Below are 13,643 nucleotides of genomic sequence, written 5' to 3' on the forward strand. Positions count from 1 at the left end.
GAACCCAATTTACACGCCTGTCATCGTAGGACAACCCCCTCATTCCCAGGGTACAATTTAGTGAACCTCTCCTGCACCGCTTCCAATGCAAGTACATCATTCTTTAAATATGAAGAAAACTGCACACAGCATTCCACCTGTGACCTCATCAAAACCCTGTCCAAATGTAACAAGTCATAGAGTCCTACAGTGCAGAAGCCATCGGCCCATCGAGTCTGCATCGGCCCTTGGAAAGAGCACCCTCCCTCGATCCCCCTTATCCCTATAACCCAGTAACCTTACCTAACCTTTTGGACACTATGGGGCAAATTAGCGTGGTCAAGCCACCTAACCTGCACATGGGAGGAAATTGGAGTACCCGGAAGAAACCCACAGACACGGGGAGAACGTGCAGACTTTGCACAGACAGTCACCCAGGCGCTGTGAATCAACTGTGTTAATCACTGTGCTACCGTGCTGCCCATACTAACCATGAATTCCTTGTCTAAGCACCCCCCCCCCCCCCCCCCCCAAGGCTCTCCGAACATCAACATGTTTCATGAGCCTTTCAAAAAATATAATTTTCTTTTCTATTCTTATGACTCAGGCGAATAACCTCACAATCTGCAAATCGGTCCTGGTCACATACATCAATTGTCTTCGGAAAGTTTCCATGGAATCTGATTCTATCCCCCTTTCAGGTAGTGCATTCCAAGTCTAAGTGTGGCTGATATTGCATAGTGCAGCGGCCAGAAGACATGTGCTGGAAGCCGGCAGGTTCACACTCTCTCTCCGAGGGGCTTTTTAAAATCGGTCACTGACCTGCCCAGATTACCTGAAGTTGGCGCTACAGCTGCCGATTCCCGCCCAGCCTGGGCCGAGACTCCCCGCTTACAGTAATACTTTGAAATACTTTCACTGTGGCGTTATGCATTTAGAGATCCTCCCAGGCAACTTGAGATGAATACTGTACCCAGAATGTCAGCAACGTGAGTTTCGGACGTGAGAAATAGCTACGGAATTGATAAATCTACCCATGGGAAGCTGCGGCTAGGATGTGAAACCATGTGCATTCAATAATCCTTTTAAAACTGCACTTCCATGTGACACACGTGATGCCAAGGTACAGTTATACTGTGAAACACGACAGAAATCCAGTTACACAAATTCATTTGGGAGGCATGCAGACAACGCACGTTAGAAGCTGCTCAAAAATGAGAGACAGAAAATTGAGCGTTCAGGAGTGATGGACCACAAACCTGGTCATCCGCAATGGCCTTTGCAAACCGGGGACAGTCTAAATGCAGGTAAATGTCAGTCAGCTGATCCAAAAGTTTCTTTGGTTCGAAGCCGTATTTTTCTGGGTTTTCTACCTTCAGGTCCCGGCACTTCGGCCCACACAGTTGCTGCAAGTTGAAGTTTAACATGGCAGCCAAGCGGGGGCCGAGTTCCTGAAACAAGCACGGGAGAAATTCAGCAGCATGCGACTGAAACATTGCCTTTTAAAGCTTTACCAACCAATAGACTCCAATTAAGTTTTTTTTCCCCCCAACCTTTCCGATAGTTTCTGAACATTTTCCACTTTCAGCCAGAGCACAAAAAACAGCGAACAGGAGAGAACTCTTGAAGAGAAAAGCAACACTCTACAGTAAGTACATTATACTTAGGGATCACCTTGCACAGTAAATCAAATTCTGGTGGAGACAGCTGCCCCCTTTCACTCCCAAATACCAAGTCTCTTTGCTACCATGGTCAGCTAACCTCCATAATGTTATCCTTCCGAAAACACATGGGAGTAAATTGCTTTAAATGATCAGTCTACCAGGAAAGCAGTTACTGTGGACGGAACTTTCCATTCCAGATCCAAGTCCTGTGGCAGAGGCAAGAACATGGGAGTGTTTCCTGCTGCAGAAGACAGTGGAATTGGTGCAGAGTGGCACAATGCTGGCCTAATCAATTATGCAGTCGGGAGGGGGGCGATTTCGAACATATCATGTAGCAAGGCAGGCTGGGTGTCACACACCCTGCCATTGTATCTACCCGTCATATTTAAAAAACACCTGATCCCAATTTCTTCCATCCCCACCGCTGGAGGAAGAGTCAGTCCGCCAACCAAAGAGAGCTCAGCCCCCGAATAAAGTGACATTTCCCTCAAAGTGCCACTCAATGCAGTGGAGGTTGACCCATCTGACCAGCTCTGCACGGGAAGGAGTCGCCAAGGCAGTCGCCAAGGCAGTCAATGCGCGGGAAGGGGTCGCCAAGGCAGTCAATGCGCGGGAAGGGGTCGCCAAGGCAGTCAATGCGCGGGAAGGGGTCGCCAAGGCAGTCAATGCGCGGGAAGGGGTCGCCAAGGCAGTCAATGCCCGGGAAGGAGTCGCCAAGGCGGTCAGTGCCCGGGAAGGAGTTGCCAAGGCGGTCAGTGCCCAGGGAGGAGTCGCCAAGGCGGTCCAGTGCCCAGGGAGGAGTCGCCAAGGCAGTCAATGCCCGGGAAGGGGTCGCCAAGGCGGTGTGCCCAGGAAGGAGTCGCCAAGGCGGTCAGTGCCCAGGAAGGAGTCGCCAAGGCGGTCAGTGCCCAGGAAGGAGTCGCCAAGGCAGTCAGTGCCCAGGAAGGAGTCGCCAAGGCGGTCAGTGCCCAGGAAGGAGTCACCAAGGCGGTCAGTGCCCAGGAAGGAGTCGCCAAGGCGGTCAGTGCCCAGGAAGGAGTCGCCAAGGCGGTCAGTGCCCAGGAAGGAGTCGCCAAGGCGGTCAGTGCCCAGGAAGGAGTCGCCAGGGCGGTCAGTGCCCAGGAAGGAGTCGCCAGGGCGGTCAGTGCCCAGGAAGGAGTCGCCAAGGCGGTCAGTGCCCAGGAAGGAGTCGCCAAGGCGGTCAGTGCCCAGGAAGGAGTCGCCAAGGCGGTCAGTGCCCAGGAAGGAGTCGCCAAGGCGGTCAGTGCCCAGGAAGGAGTCGCCAAGGCGGTCAGTGCCCAGGAAGGAGTCGCCAAGGCGGTCAGTGCCCAGGAAAGAGTCACCAAGGCGGTCAGTGCCCAGGAAAGAGTCACCAAGGCGGTCAGTGCCCAGGGCCTCCATCGAAGGACTGCCCTGAAATGCCACAAATGGGTGAATTCTCACATCCACAGCACCAGGGTAAATGAAACCCTCAACTGCTCCCACTCACCTCACTGAATGGCAGAGGGGAGTCAGTGGCAAGTGCACCACTTGTGCGGCCCATGCATAAGAGAGCTCCTCAACATGATGTGATGCCTCATATGGAAAGGCCGCTGTGAGTCCCTACCAGCAAGCACCACTAATCACAAGCCTCTGTGGGCCTCATCTTTCTATGGGTATGGGATCACCACGCTGGAGCTGCTGCTCCAGAACCCTTGTGCACCATCTGCAGTGCATCGGTAACATGGCACAGGGGGTTATTTGTAAGACTGGATGAGAAAGATACCCAAAACTCAACTGTTCTCAACCCCATCTGTCCTCTTTGCAGAGGAAAAGTTGAGGCATTGCAGGAGAGAGACGAGAGGAGAGGTGGCCAACCTAGCCTCAACAATCTCACGGACTCCGAAGAGCGGGCAGCCCAGCTGGCAGGGGAGGAACCAGATGGAGTCTGTCGAGATGGAGAGGTCAGCAGACAACAATGTAAAGGCGGAAACAGATAGATTTCAAGATACTAAATGTGTCAAGGGATATGGGGAGAGCGCAGGAACATGGCGTTGAAATGAAGAATCAGCCGTGACCAAATGGAATAGCGGTGCAGGTTCCAAGGGCCTACTGCTGCTACCATTTTCAATGTTTCTATCCAGTAAGGATCCATAATATAGTTACATAGAAATCCACGGGTCAAGTGTTCCTCCATGGTGGAGGCAGCTCGTGCAGCCACTCACTCTCTCATTACAGGTGGCAGCAGAAAGATGACAAAGGAAGAGGACGAAGCCCTGTCCAGCAATTCCTCCAGCACAGAGAACCGAGGGCATTGGGGAAGGGGAAGAGGCGTCACAGCAGTCACCTGCACCCTTCACCAGCGCAGTGGTACACACCTACACACTTTGCTGGGTACTAGACCTATTGGTCATACATTCTGGTGGTCACTGTACAGACATTTTCACAACAGAAGGCAGGGTCAGTCAAGCCCACCAGCACTTGGGGGGACAATGGGGAAGAGGCATCTGCAACAGCAAAATCAAATGACAAGACTAAGGGATGCACCATCTATTAGATGCTGGGAAAGCTGCAAGAGGAGGGGGAACAGACAGAGGTGTTGGAGGAACTAGAGTGGCACATGTGGCAGAAGACTTTGCCCTCTGCTGGCTGAAATGGTGCCCCCTACTGGCTGAAATGGTACCGACATGTGCGTGCATCAAGGTCCACGTGGGGGAGGGTGGCGAATGCAATGAGGAACCTAGCCCAGTTTCTACCAGAGATGCACGCAGACCTGCACTCCATCGTTGTAGCCATGGGCTTACAGTGGCTATGTGGAAGAGGGACAGGACATCTTTACCTCCCCTTCAGGTTACCCTCCTCCTCAAAACATCAGTGGGAAAACCTCAAGCAGCCATAGGGAGGAGGAGCGGCTGTTGGACACCTGTGACCTCCACTCGGGCGTCTGTGAGGGTGGTCTCACCCTTTGGAATCCCACTTTCCTGTGACCCCATCAGCTTCATCCACTGACGGCAGAGGGAGCAGCTGCCCCACAGAAGAACAGCAGAAGCCAGTGCCCTCGGGTCTACAGAGAGCAACCAAGGCCACCCAAGCTAACAGAGCAAACTGGTCAAGAGGCTGCCTTCAAACCTGGGGGGGGGGGGGGGGGGGGGGGGGGGCTCCACAAAGATCCACCTCTTTATTCCTCGCCTTTCCGTCAAATCCACTCTCCTCTTTCCTCCGCCCCCCCTACCCCCGCACAGACCACCACTGCCCAACAATCCCTCAAGCAGTCATCCACCTGCATCAAGAAGCTCCACTTCGTGCAAGTTCCTGTGGTGAGAAGATACACATGGTAGATGCTCCACCCCACCCTATTGCAACAGGTGGCATTCCAGAGGCATCTGCATCATGCCAGCCTCTGGCAGGAATGGCGGCTTATGATGGCCGGAGTGCATCTCACCGGCAGGAAAGCGATTTTTCAGCTCTCGTTGCATTGTCTCTTCTTCTCCTCCCTCCCCTCCCTCCCAATGCTGCCATGAAACCTTTTTTTAAATATAAATGTAGAGTGTCCATTTTTCCCAATTAAGGGGCAATTTTAGCGTGACCAATCCACCAACCCTGCACATCTTTGGGTTGTGTGTGGGGGGGGTGGGGGGGGGGGCCCCATGCAGACCTGGGGAGAATGTGCAAAACTCCACACGGACAGTGAATCAGAGCCGGGATCGAACCCTGGTTGTCGGCGACATGAGGCAGCAGTGCTAACCAGTGCACCATCGTGTCGCCCCTTACTGCCATTAAACCTGCTGCTCTTGGGATTGTGACTAAGAGTAAGTTCAAGGCATTCATTCTATTTCGCTCTACATCCGCTCCCGGTGATCTGATTTAGCATCTAGTAACTTTGAGCTATCTGAAGTTCACACACACACACATGTGCGCGCACACACACTTAAAATGGAGCTTCGAACACTGTTCAATTGTTTGCCTCAAGCAAAACAAAACAAAACAAAACATACAAAGTGAAGTACAATAAGTTTGTTTATGGGAAAGAATTGGTCAGATTTACTCACAGGTCTAAGGAAAGGTTTTTGCACTTGTTTGGTGAGGTAATGGAACATGTCCACTGTTTCAGCACCAAGGGCAAGGTACGATCGGGAGACACGCTCGTCCTGGGTCAGCTGTGATTGTCGACTCTGTTGTTGATCCTGTTAAAATAAAAGACAATCATTTTGAGACACCTGGTTTATGCCTTGAGCAGCGCCTGGGCAAAAACAACACATGAAAATGGTGGAGACACACCGGAGAATCCATCAATTTTACTGCCCAAAAACCTAGCCCCATTAGCTCTATATAGATTCCTTGTGTCATGGCACAGCAATCTTAGAGGAGTAAAGATTTAGTTTAGTTCTCAAAAGCATTTCAGACTTTATAAATATTTAGAACAATGGATCAGGAGTGTTTAATTAGGAAATAGACCATCTGTCTTATACACACATGCTGGGACATGTTAATCACCCAAGTATCTGGTTCAAGTATCCAAAAAAAAAACAGAAACAAAAAATGAATGGTTTCTTTTTTTAAGAAATGGTTTCACAAATTATTATGGGCAACCAGATGTTCAAATCTAAAATGCAATGCAACATTCCCAAATTTCAAAATACTGCCTTCAAGCATCCAGAATTAAATATGGCTTTTGTCTCCGCCTTCTTTAACCATTATTCTCAATCTAATGCCATAACATATTCACAAAAATAAAACAAGGTACACGCTTACCCTGGGCAATGAGTCCCAGCGTTCTTTGTTCTTCATTTCTTCTTGTACCTCATGGATGCGTTTGAGAGAATCCAGACTTTCATCCAACAGATACGTTGTGTCATTTATTAACATATTGATGTAGCGGACAAATTGCTTTCCCGAGCTAAAAAATAAAACATACGCAGTGTAACTGTAGGATAAAGCAGGCCAAGAGATGCAAGTTGGCAAAGTAAAATCTAACAAACAGGTTTTGTGAATGTAACCACAAATAATTGGCCACATGTTTAGGCAGCTGGTGGTCACTATGAATTCACGGTTCTAATCTCTTTCCACCCTCACTCTCCTACCTACCAACACACAAAACCAGATTGATTTCTTAATTAAATTGCATCAACTTACTTAAACTCTTCCATGAAGGTGCCTTGATGTGCCACGTTCTGCCAAAGGCTCTTAAAGATTGTGCTGATGTGGTAACGGATAGTGAATTTGTCATAGAATTCACTTGTCGCTCCAGTATGTTCGACATCTGAGAAACAAATTATCAGCGCATTTTTAATCGCTGCTTCCAAAATACTGAAACTCAGCATCAGGCTTAATGTCTTAAACAAAAATATTGCCGGTCGCATTTACACTACAACAGCAATGTCATTAAGAGATCCCCAAGGATCGCCAATCACTCCAATTTAGTCAGGTTAACCAATAATATAATAAAGTGGCTAAAATGCTGTGCTACTTCCTGAGGGCAACACTGTGATGATGTAAGTGGCATCTATTGCCTTCACTATCCATAGAAAATGCTGACGTGTGGCTACTGTGCGAGGACAGAGACCCCTTTCAGCCAAACAGACCCACAACACAGCACCCGGATTCATAAAGGATGGTCACTTGATTGAGGTACTAGTGGTTAGTCAGCACCTGAGGAACGAGTTCACAGTACAAGTCCATGTCTTCAGCAAAGGAATTGAGGGAGATTTAAAAAGTCAAAATGAGCTTCCAATTCCTTTGCAATGGGATCAGCTTTTGCTATAAAATTGAAGTTCTCCATTAATTTTCCAGAACAGTTATTTAATCTTTAGCTTCGACATCCAATTTCTCTTCATAAAGCCTTACGTCCTGCAGTCTATTTTAGTAATGAAGAGGGAAAAAAAACATCTGCTGCTTGGAGTGAAATGCTGACTCGCATGTTTATATGCTGTTCCAAGGCTAGTGGTCCTACTTCCCCAATAAACAAAGCAATGAGACTTCACAGAACCATGAGAGTAAATGTTTCCTGTAAGTATCTTCGAGGAGTCTCCCATGTAACTTGCAAGAACCTTTCTTAGCTCATCTAACCAAAGTAACCCCATTGCACATCAACCAAATGATCTTGATAGTCGAGTTAAATGGGGAAAACAGCATACCTGTGTAAAATTTCATTAATGCAGGCACCAGTTGTTTAGTGGCCAATGGGTGGTTCTCCATTATTTCATAGAATTTCTGCGTTCGAGGCTGAACTGCTGGATTTGTCACAAACATGACTTCTACAAGCTTGGCAATCAAGTAAGGATTTCGGATATAGTTCTGACTACAGATAAATACAACTAGGAAGGTGACAACTTCCTGAGTACAAGGCTCATATAAAACCTGAGGGGAATATCTGCAGAAGAATAAATGGTAATTAATCAATCAATTGACAAAACACGCGCGAGACAGAATGGCCAATATACTGCAATTTAATAGTATTCTACAGAGATTAAACTTTAAACTTGCACCCAGTACTTGCCAAGAGTTAATTTCTTTTTAAACCTTTTCACCCTGCAGCACAAAGCAAGCATCCAGAAAGTGCAGAGAATGGGTCATTTATGCTACTGTTGTTCATAGCCACTTGTAATCTCACCAATAAAACAGTTGAAGCCCAATGGGAATATGGTGGCATGACACTGGTGTGGTAGTTAACCACACATGTCAAAGTAGTTTCAGAAAGAACCATGCATTGTGCTGAATTTGCCACGGTGGCAGCAAGCATGACAAATTCCATAGCATCCCTACAGTGCAGGAGGTGGCTATTTGGCCCATCGGGTCTACACTGACCCTCCGAAAGAGAGCTCTACCCAAGTCCACTCCGCCGCCCATCCCAATCCATCCCCTTAAGCCTGTACATCCCTGGACAATAGGGGGAAATTTAGCACTGCCAATCCATCCAACCTGCACATCTTTGGACTGTGGGAGGAAGCCGCAGGAAGAAACCCATGTAGACACGTGGAGAAGGTGCAAACTCCACAGTCACCCAAGGCCGGAATTGAACCCAGGTTCCTGTGAAGCAGCGGTGCTAACCACTCTGCCACCGTGCTGCCCTGGGATCTATGGCTGGACTAAAGAGTAACATGAAAGAATATCGGCTGGTGGGCGTTCCAAATCTTGATTATTATTTAATGCTACAACACACAAACAGCAAAATAAGTAACATTAAGGCTTTACAATGAATCAATCACACTCGTGTCAATTCTGGTTACTACGCCACAAATATGCATTTGCAAACATTTTTCTGCACCATTTACAATGCAATCATCTATTAATGTAACAAGGTTATATGAAGCAGTACTAGGGGATGAATGTTCTTTCCTCGTTGCTGACTCATCTCTCATCGGATTATGGTGCAACTACTAGCCTTGGCTGAACTCAAGCAGGAGTGCATGTGGGTAGGATGGGAAGCATAACTGAATTGCTTAGCTGCTGGAATTGTGTGCGAGCTGCCTTGTCCCTTTAAGGTCATCGCTCTCTCGTGCTTTCTGTTGGCAAGTCATATAAATAGATAGATCCAGAGGTCAATTAACAAACAATTCCTCCTAGTGAGGGAGCAGCCCAAACCATCAAGATCTGAAAAAGCAGCTTTCCTCGCACCTTGTGACAATGACATGTACAAGATTCAAGAGAATCAGGTGAACCTAGTGCACGGAGGCCAAATTCTCCTACAAGCAGTAGTGGTCCGTTGTATTTAAGTTAACGAACCTTATTGGAAAGAGCTTGTTTGGGCGAATGCACTGGTGCCCAGGTCTCCCCTAATAATTAACCCCATATTATTACCGTTGTTGAAATTTACTTACTGTACAATAAACAGCAAAAATTCAGCAATATCTTCTAAATAGAATTCAGGCAATGCTGCAAACACCTTGGGGATCTCTGGGTTAAGGGGCAATGTCATGCTGCAAGGAGAACAAAAAACATTCAGCAATCCTGCAGTTAGGGAAAAGTACACATCAAAAGAATTCACTGTTATCATCACACAAAATAGACCCTGGAGTTTCCATGGCTTTTAAAAAGACTGAAATAACAAGTCAGTTCATTTGTTGAACACAGCTTATAATGGTGCAATTTTAGTGTATCTAGATCAGAGAAGTGACGTAGTGAGTTATAACACGGTCCACCTAGAAGTGGAAACTGCATTCAAATCCAAAGAATGAAAGCCACTGACAATTCTAATCGGAAATAAAGCTGGTCATCTCAATCAAATCTTACTAGCCATTAATTAACTAGAATTCAATACAAATCGGATAATAGATCAACTGCAATTGACAGGAAGGCAGCAAGGATGGCTGGGTCGCTGGTGTCGGAAAAAGTCAACATGTTCACACCTCAACCTATTTGGAACTAACAAGATTTAGTGTAGAGGGGACTGAAGGCGGATGTGGTAATGCTGCAGGGGACGCACATTAGAGTAGCTGATCAGATTAGGTTAAGGAAAGGTTGAGTCGGACAGGTTTTCCACTTGGGACTGGAGAGAGGGTCGCGATCCTGATGAACAAGCGAGTGGTGTTTGAGGCGGGTAGAATAGTTTCAGATGGGGGAGGCCGGTACATTATGGTCAGTGGGAAATTGGAGGAGGTGCAGGTGGTATTAGTAAATGTGTACGCGCCAAACTGGGATGATGTGGAGTTTATAAAGAGGATGCTGGAGAAGATACCGGACCTGGATTCGCATAAGCTGGTCATGGGAGGGGACTTCTGTACAGTTATTGACCCTGGTTTCGACGGTCAAGCTCAAAAACGGGCAGGGTGCCAGCAATGGCTGAGGAGCTAAAAGTGTTCATGGAGCAGATGGAGGGGGTGGACCCATGGAGATTTGGGCAGCCAAGAGTAAAGGAGTTCTCCTTCTACTCACACATGCATAAAATGTATTCACGGATCAATTTCTTCATTCTGAGCAGGGCTTTACTGACGGGGGTGGTGGACACGGGGTACTCGGCGATTACAATCTCAGACCATGCCCCGCACCGGATTGACCTACAGGTTAGTAAAGGCAATAATCAGCGCCCACGCTGGAGGTTAGACGTGGACCTTTAGCGGACGAGGTGGTGTGCGGGCGGTTGAGGAAATGTATTCAGAATTACCTGGAGATCAACGACACGGGGGAAATTTCAGCAGCGGTGGTCTGGGAGGCATTGAAGGCGGTGGTTAGAGGGGAGCTGATCTCGACATGGGCCCATAGCGAGAAGGTAGACAGGACAGAGACGGACCGACTGGTAAAGGAGATACTGCACGTCAACAGGTGGTATGCAGAGACCCCAGAAACAGGGCTTCTAAGGGAACGGCGGAGGCTACAGGCGGAGTTCGGCTTGTTAACCACAGTGAGGGCAGTGGAGCAGCTGAGAAAGGAGAGGTGGGCGATCTACGAGCACAGAGAGAAGACAGCAGAATGCTTGCACAGCAGCTTAGAAAGAGGGAGGCAGCCAGGGAGATTGGGAAAGTAAAGGATGGAGACGGGAACCTGGTGGGAGACTCAGCAGGTGTGAATAAGGTGTTTAAGGAGTTTTACAGTAGGCTGTACAGGTCAGAACCCCCACCGGGGCCAGAGAGGATGAGGCACTTTCCTCGGGGGGGCTGAATTTCCCGAAGGTAGACGGGGAGCTGGTAGAAGGTCTGGGGGCCCCGATCGGGATCGACGAGATAGTGGAGGATCTGAAGGCCATGCAGTCGGGTAAAGCCCCGGGCCGGATGGGTACCCAGCTGAGTGTTACAAAATGTTCTCTGGATATTGGGGCTGGTGTTCATGAGGATGTTCAATGAGGCAAGGGAGAGAGGGGTGCTTCCCCCGACGATGTCACAGGCCACGATCTCACTGATTCTGAAGCTTGATAAGGATCCGGAGCTGGATGGGTCCTACAGGCCGATATCCCTATTGAATGTGGATGGCAAACTGCTGGCCAAAATACTGTTCCACTAGGATTGAAGATTGTGTTCCGGACGAGACTGAGGAGGCCCAGACAGGGTTCGCTAAGGGAAGGCCGTTGGTATCCAATGTAAGAATGTTGCTAAATGTGATCATGATGCCCCCAGAAGGTAGGGAGGTGGAGGTAATGGTTGCAATGGATGCAAAGAAGGCTTTTGATCGAGTAGAATGGGAGTATTTGTGGGACGGTTCGGATTTGGACCGGGCTTTATTGACTGGGTCAGGTTGCTGTAACAGGCTCCTGTGGCGAGCGTATGGGCGAATAGGACGACATCGGACTATTTTAGGCTACACCGGGGGATGAGGCAGGGATGAGGCAGGGGGTGCCCCCCCCCCCCGTTGTTCGCGCTAGCTATAGAGCCGCTGCCAATTGCGCTGAGAGCCTCAAGGGGCTGGACGGGGTTGGTCCGGGGGGGGGGGGGGTCTCACTTTATGCAGACGACCTGCTCCTGTATGTGTTGGACCTAGTGGGGGAGGATGGAAGAAATCATGAGGATTCTGGGGCAATTTGGCCAGTTTTCGGAATACAAACTAAATATGGGGAAAAGTGAGATGTTCGCTTTCCAGGCAAGGGGACAGGAGGTGCGATTGGGGGAACTGACGTTTAGTGTGGTAGGGGGAAGTTTTAGGTATCTAGGCATCCAAGTGTCGCGGGAATGGGAACGGTTACACAAACTTAATCTGGCCCGTCTGCTGGACCAAATGAAGGACGATTTTCAGAGGTGGGACGCGCTCCCGCTGTCACTAGCTGGGAGGGTCCAGACGGTGAAGATGACGGTCCTTCCAAGATTCCTGTTTGTGTTCCAGTGTCTCCCCATCTTTATTCCGCGCTCCTTCATTATCCTTCATTAACGGGTGAACAAAGTTATCACTGGCTTTGTGTGGGCGGGCAAGACCCCGCGAGTATAAAAGGGGATGCTTGAGTGGAGCCGGGGAGAGGGCGGGCTGGCGCTGCCAAACTTCAGTAACTATTATTGGGCGGCGAATATAGCCATGATCAGGAAGTGGGTGGGGGGGGGGGGGGGGGGGGGGGGGGGGGGGGGGGGGTCAGGGTCGGCATGGGGGCGCATGGAGGCGGCTTCATGTAAGGGCACCAGTTTGGGGGCGCAGAATACGGCGCCTCTGCCGTTCCCGCCGGCACGGTACTCTACCAGCCCTGTGGTAGTGGCAGCCTTGAGAGTCTGGGGGCAATGGAGGAAGCATGTGGGAGCAGAGGGAGCATCGGTATCGTCCCCAATTTGTAATAATCACCGGTTTGTCCCGGGAAGGATGGACGGGGGGTTTCGCAGAGGGCAGGAATTGAGAGGATGGGGGATATGTTTATAGAAGGGAGCTTTCCTAGCTTGAGGGAGCTGGAGGAGAAATTCGGATTGACAAGGGGAAACAAATTTAGGTATTGCAGGTGCGGGACTTCCTGCATAGACAGGTCTCAACCTTCCCGCTCCTACCACCAAAGGGGATTCAGGATTGGGTAGTTTCCAGAGTGAGGGTGGGAGAAGGGAAGGTTCCGACATCTAGAAGGAGCTCATGGAGTCAGATGACACGCAGGCTGAGGAGCTGAAGCGCAAATGGGAAGGGGAGTTAGGAGGAGCAATAGAGGATGGTCTCTGGGCAGATGCGTAGAGTATAATCAACGCGTCCACAACCTGTGCCAGGTTTAGCCTGATACAGTTCAGGGTCATTCACCGGGCTCACATGACAGTAGCCCGGATGAGCATGTTCTTTGGTGTCGAAGACAGGTGTGCGGGCGGGGGGGGGGGGGGGGGGGGGGAAGGAGGAGAGTCAAGAGACCTGGCTTACTGACATTCCTAGCTTTCTCTGTCTGGAGAAAATCAAGTTCGCCTTGAAAGGGTCACTGTTAGGGTTCGCCCAGAGGTGGCAACTGTTCATCGACTTCTTTGCAGCAAATTAATCGTCAGCAGAAGGGGGAGGGGGGTGTTAGATTAGTTTAGAGTAGGGGGTTAATGAAGGTGGGACCTGCAAGTGAGGTAGCAGGCTTTCAAAGGGGGGGGGGGATATAATTTTAAGGTGATTGGAGGAAGGTCATAGAATTTACAGTGCAGCATTCGGCCCATCGAGTCT

The 13,643-nt window shown here is 49.3% G+C and overlaps 1 protein-coding gene across 3 annotated transcripts in view; it reads right to left on the reverse strand.

Moving 5' to 3' along the window:
* Positions 1–13,643, reverse strand: part of ube4b (ubiquitination factor E4B, UFD2 homolog (S. cerevisiae)) — a 100,133-nt gene that overhangs the window by 14,214 nt on the left and 72,276 nt on the right. For all 3 annotated transcript variants that reach the window (XM_072477893.1, XM_072477891.1, XM_072477892.1), the window contains 6 exons: positions 9,440–9,538; positions 7,757–7,992; positions 6,756–6,882; positions 6,375–6,519; positions 5,672–5,806; positions 1,239–1,430 (listed from right to left, as the gene is read on the reverse strand). In XM_072477893.1, coding sequence (XP_072333994.1) covers positions 1,239–1,430; positions 5,672–5,806; positions 6,375–6,519; positions 6,756–6,882; positions 7,757–7,992; positions 9,440–9,538 — 934 coding nt within the window. The remainder of the gene's footprint in view (positions 1–1,238; positions 1,431–5,671; positions 5,807–6,374; positions 6,520–6,755; positions 6,883–7,756; positions 7,993–9,439; positions 9,539–13,643) is intronic.

This window comes from Scyliorhinus torazame, chromosome 16 (assembly GCF_047496885.1).
Source record: "Scyliorhinus torazame isolate Kashiwa2021f chromosome 16, sScyTor2.1, whole genome shotgun sequence".
Classification (NCBI taxonomy): domain Eukaryota; kingdom Metazoa; phylum Chordata; class Chondrichthyes; order Carcharhiniformes; family Scyliorhinidae; genus Scyliorhinus; species Scyliorhinus torazame.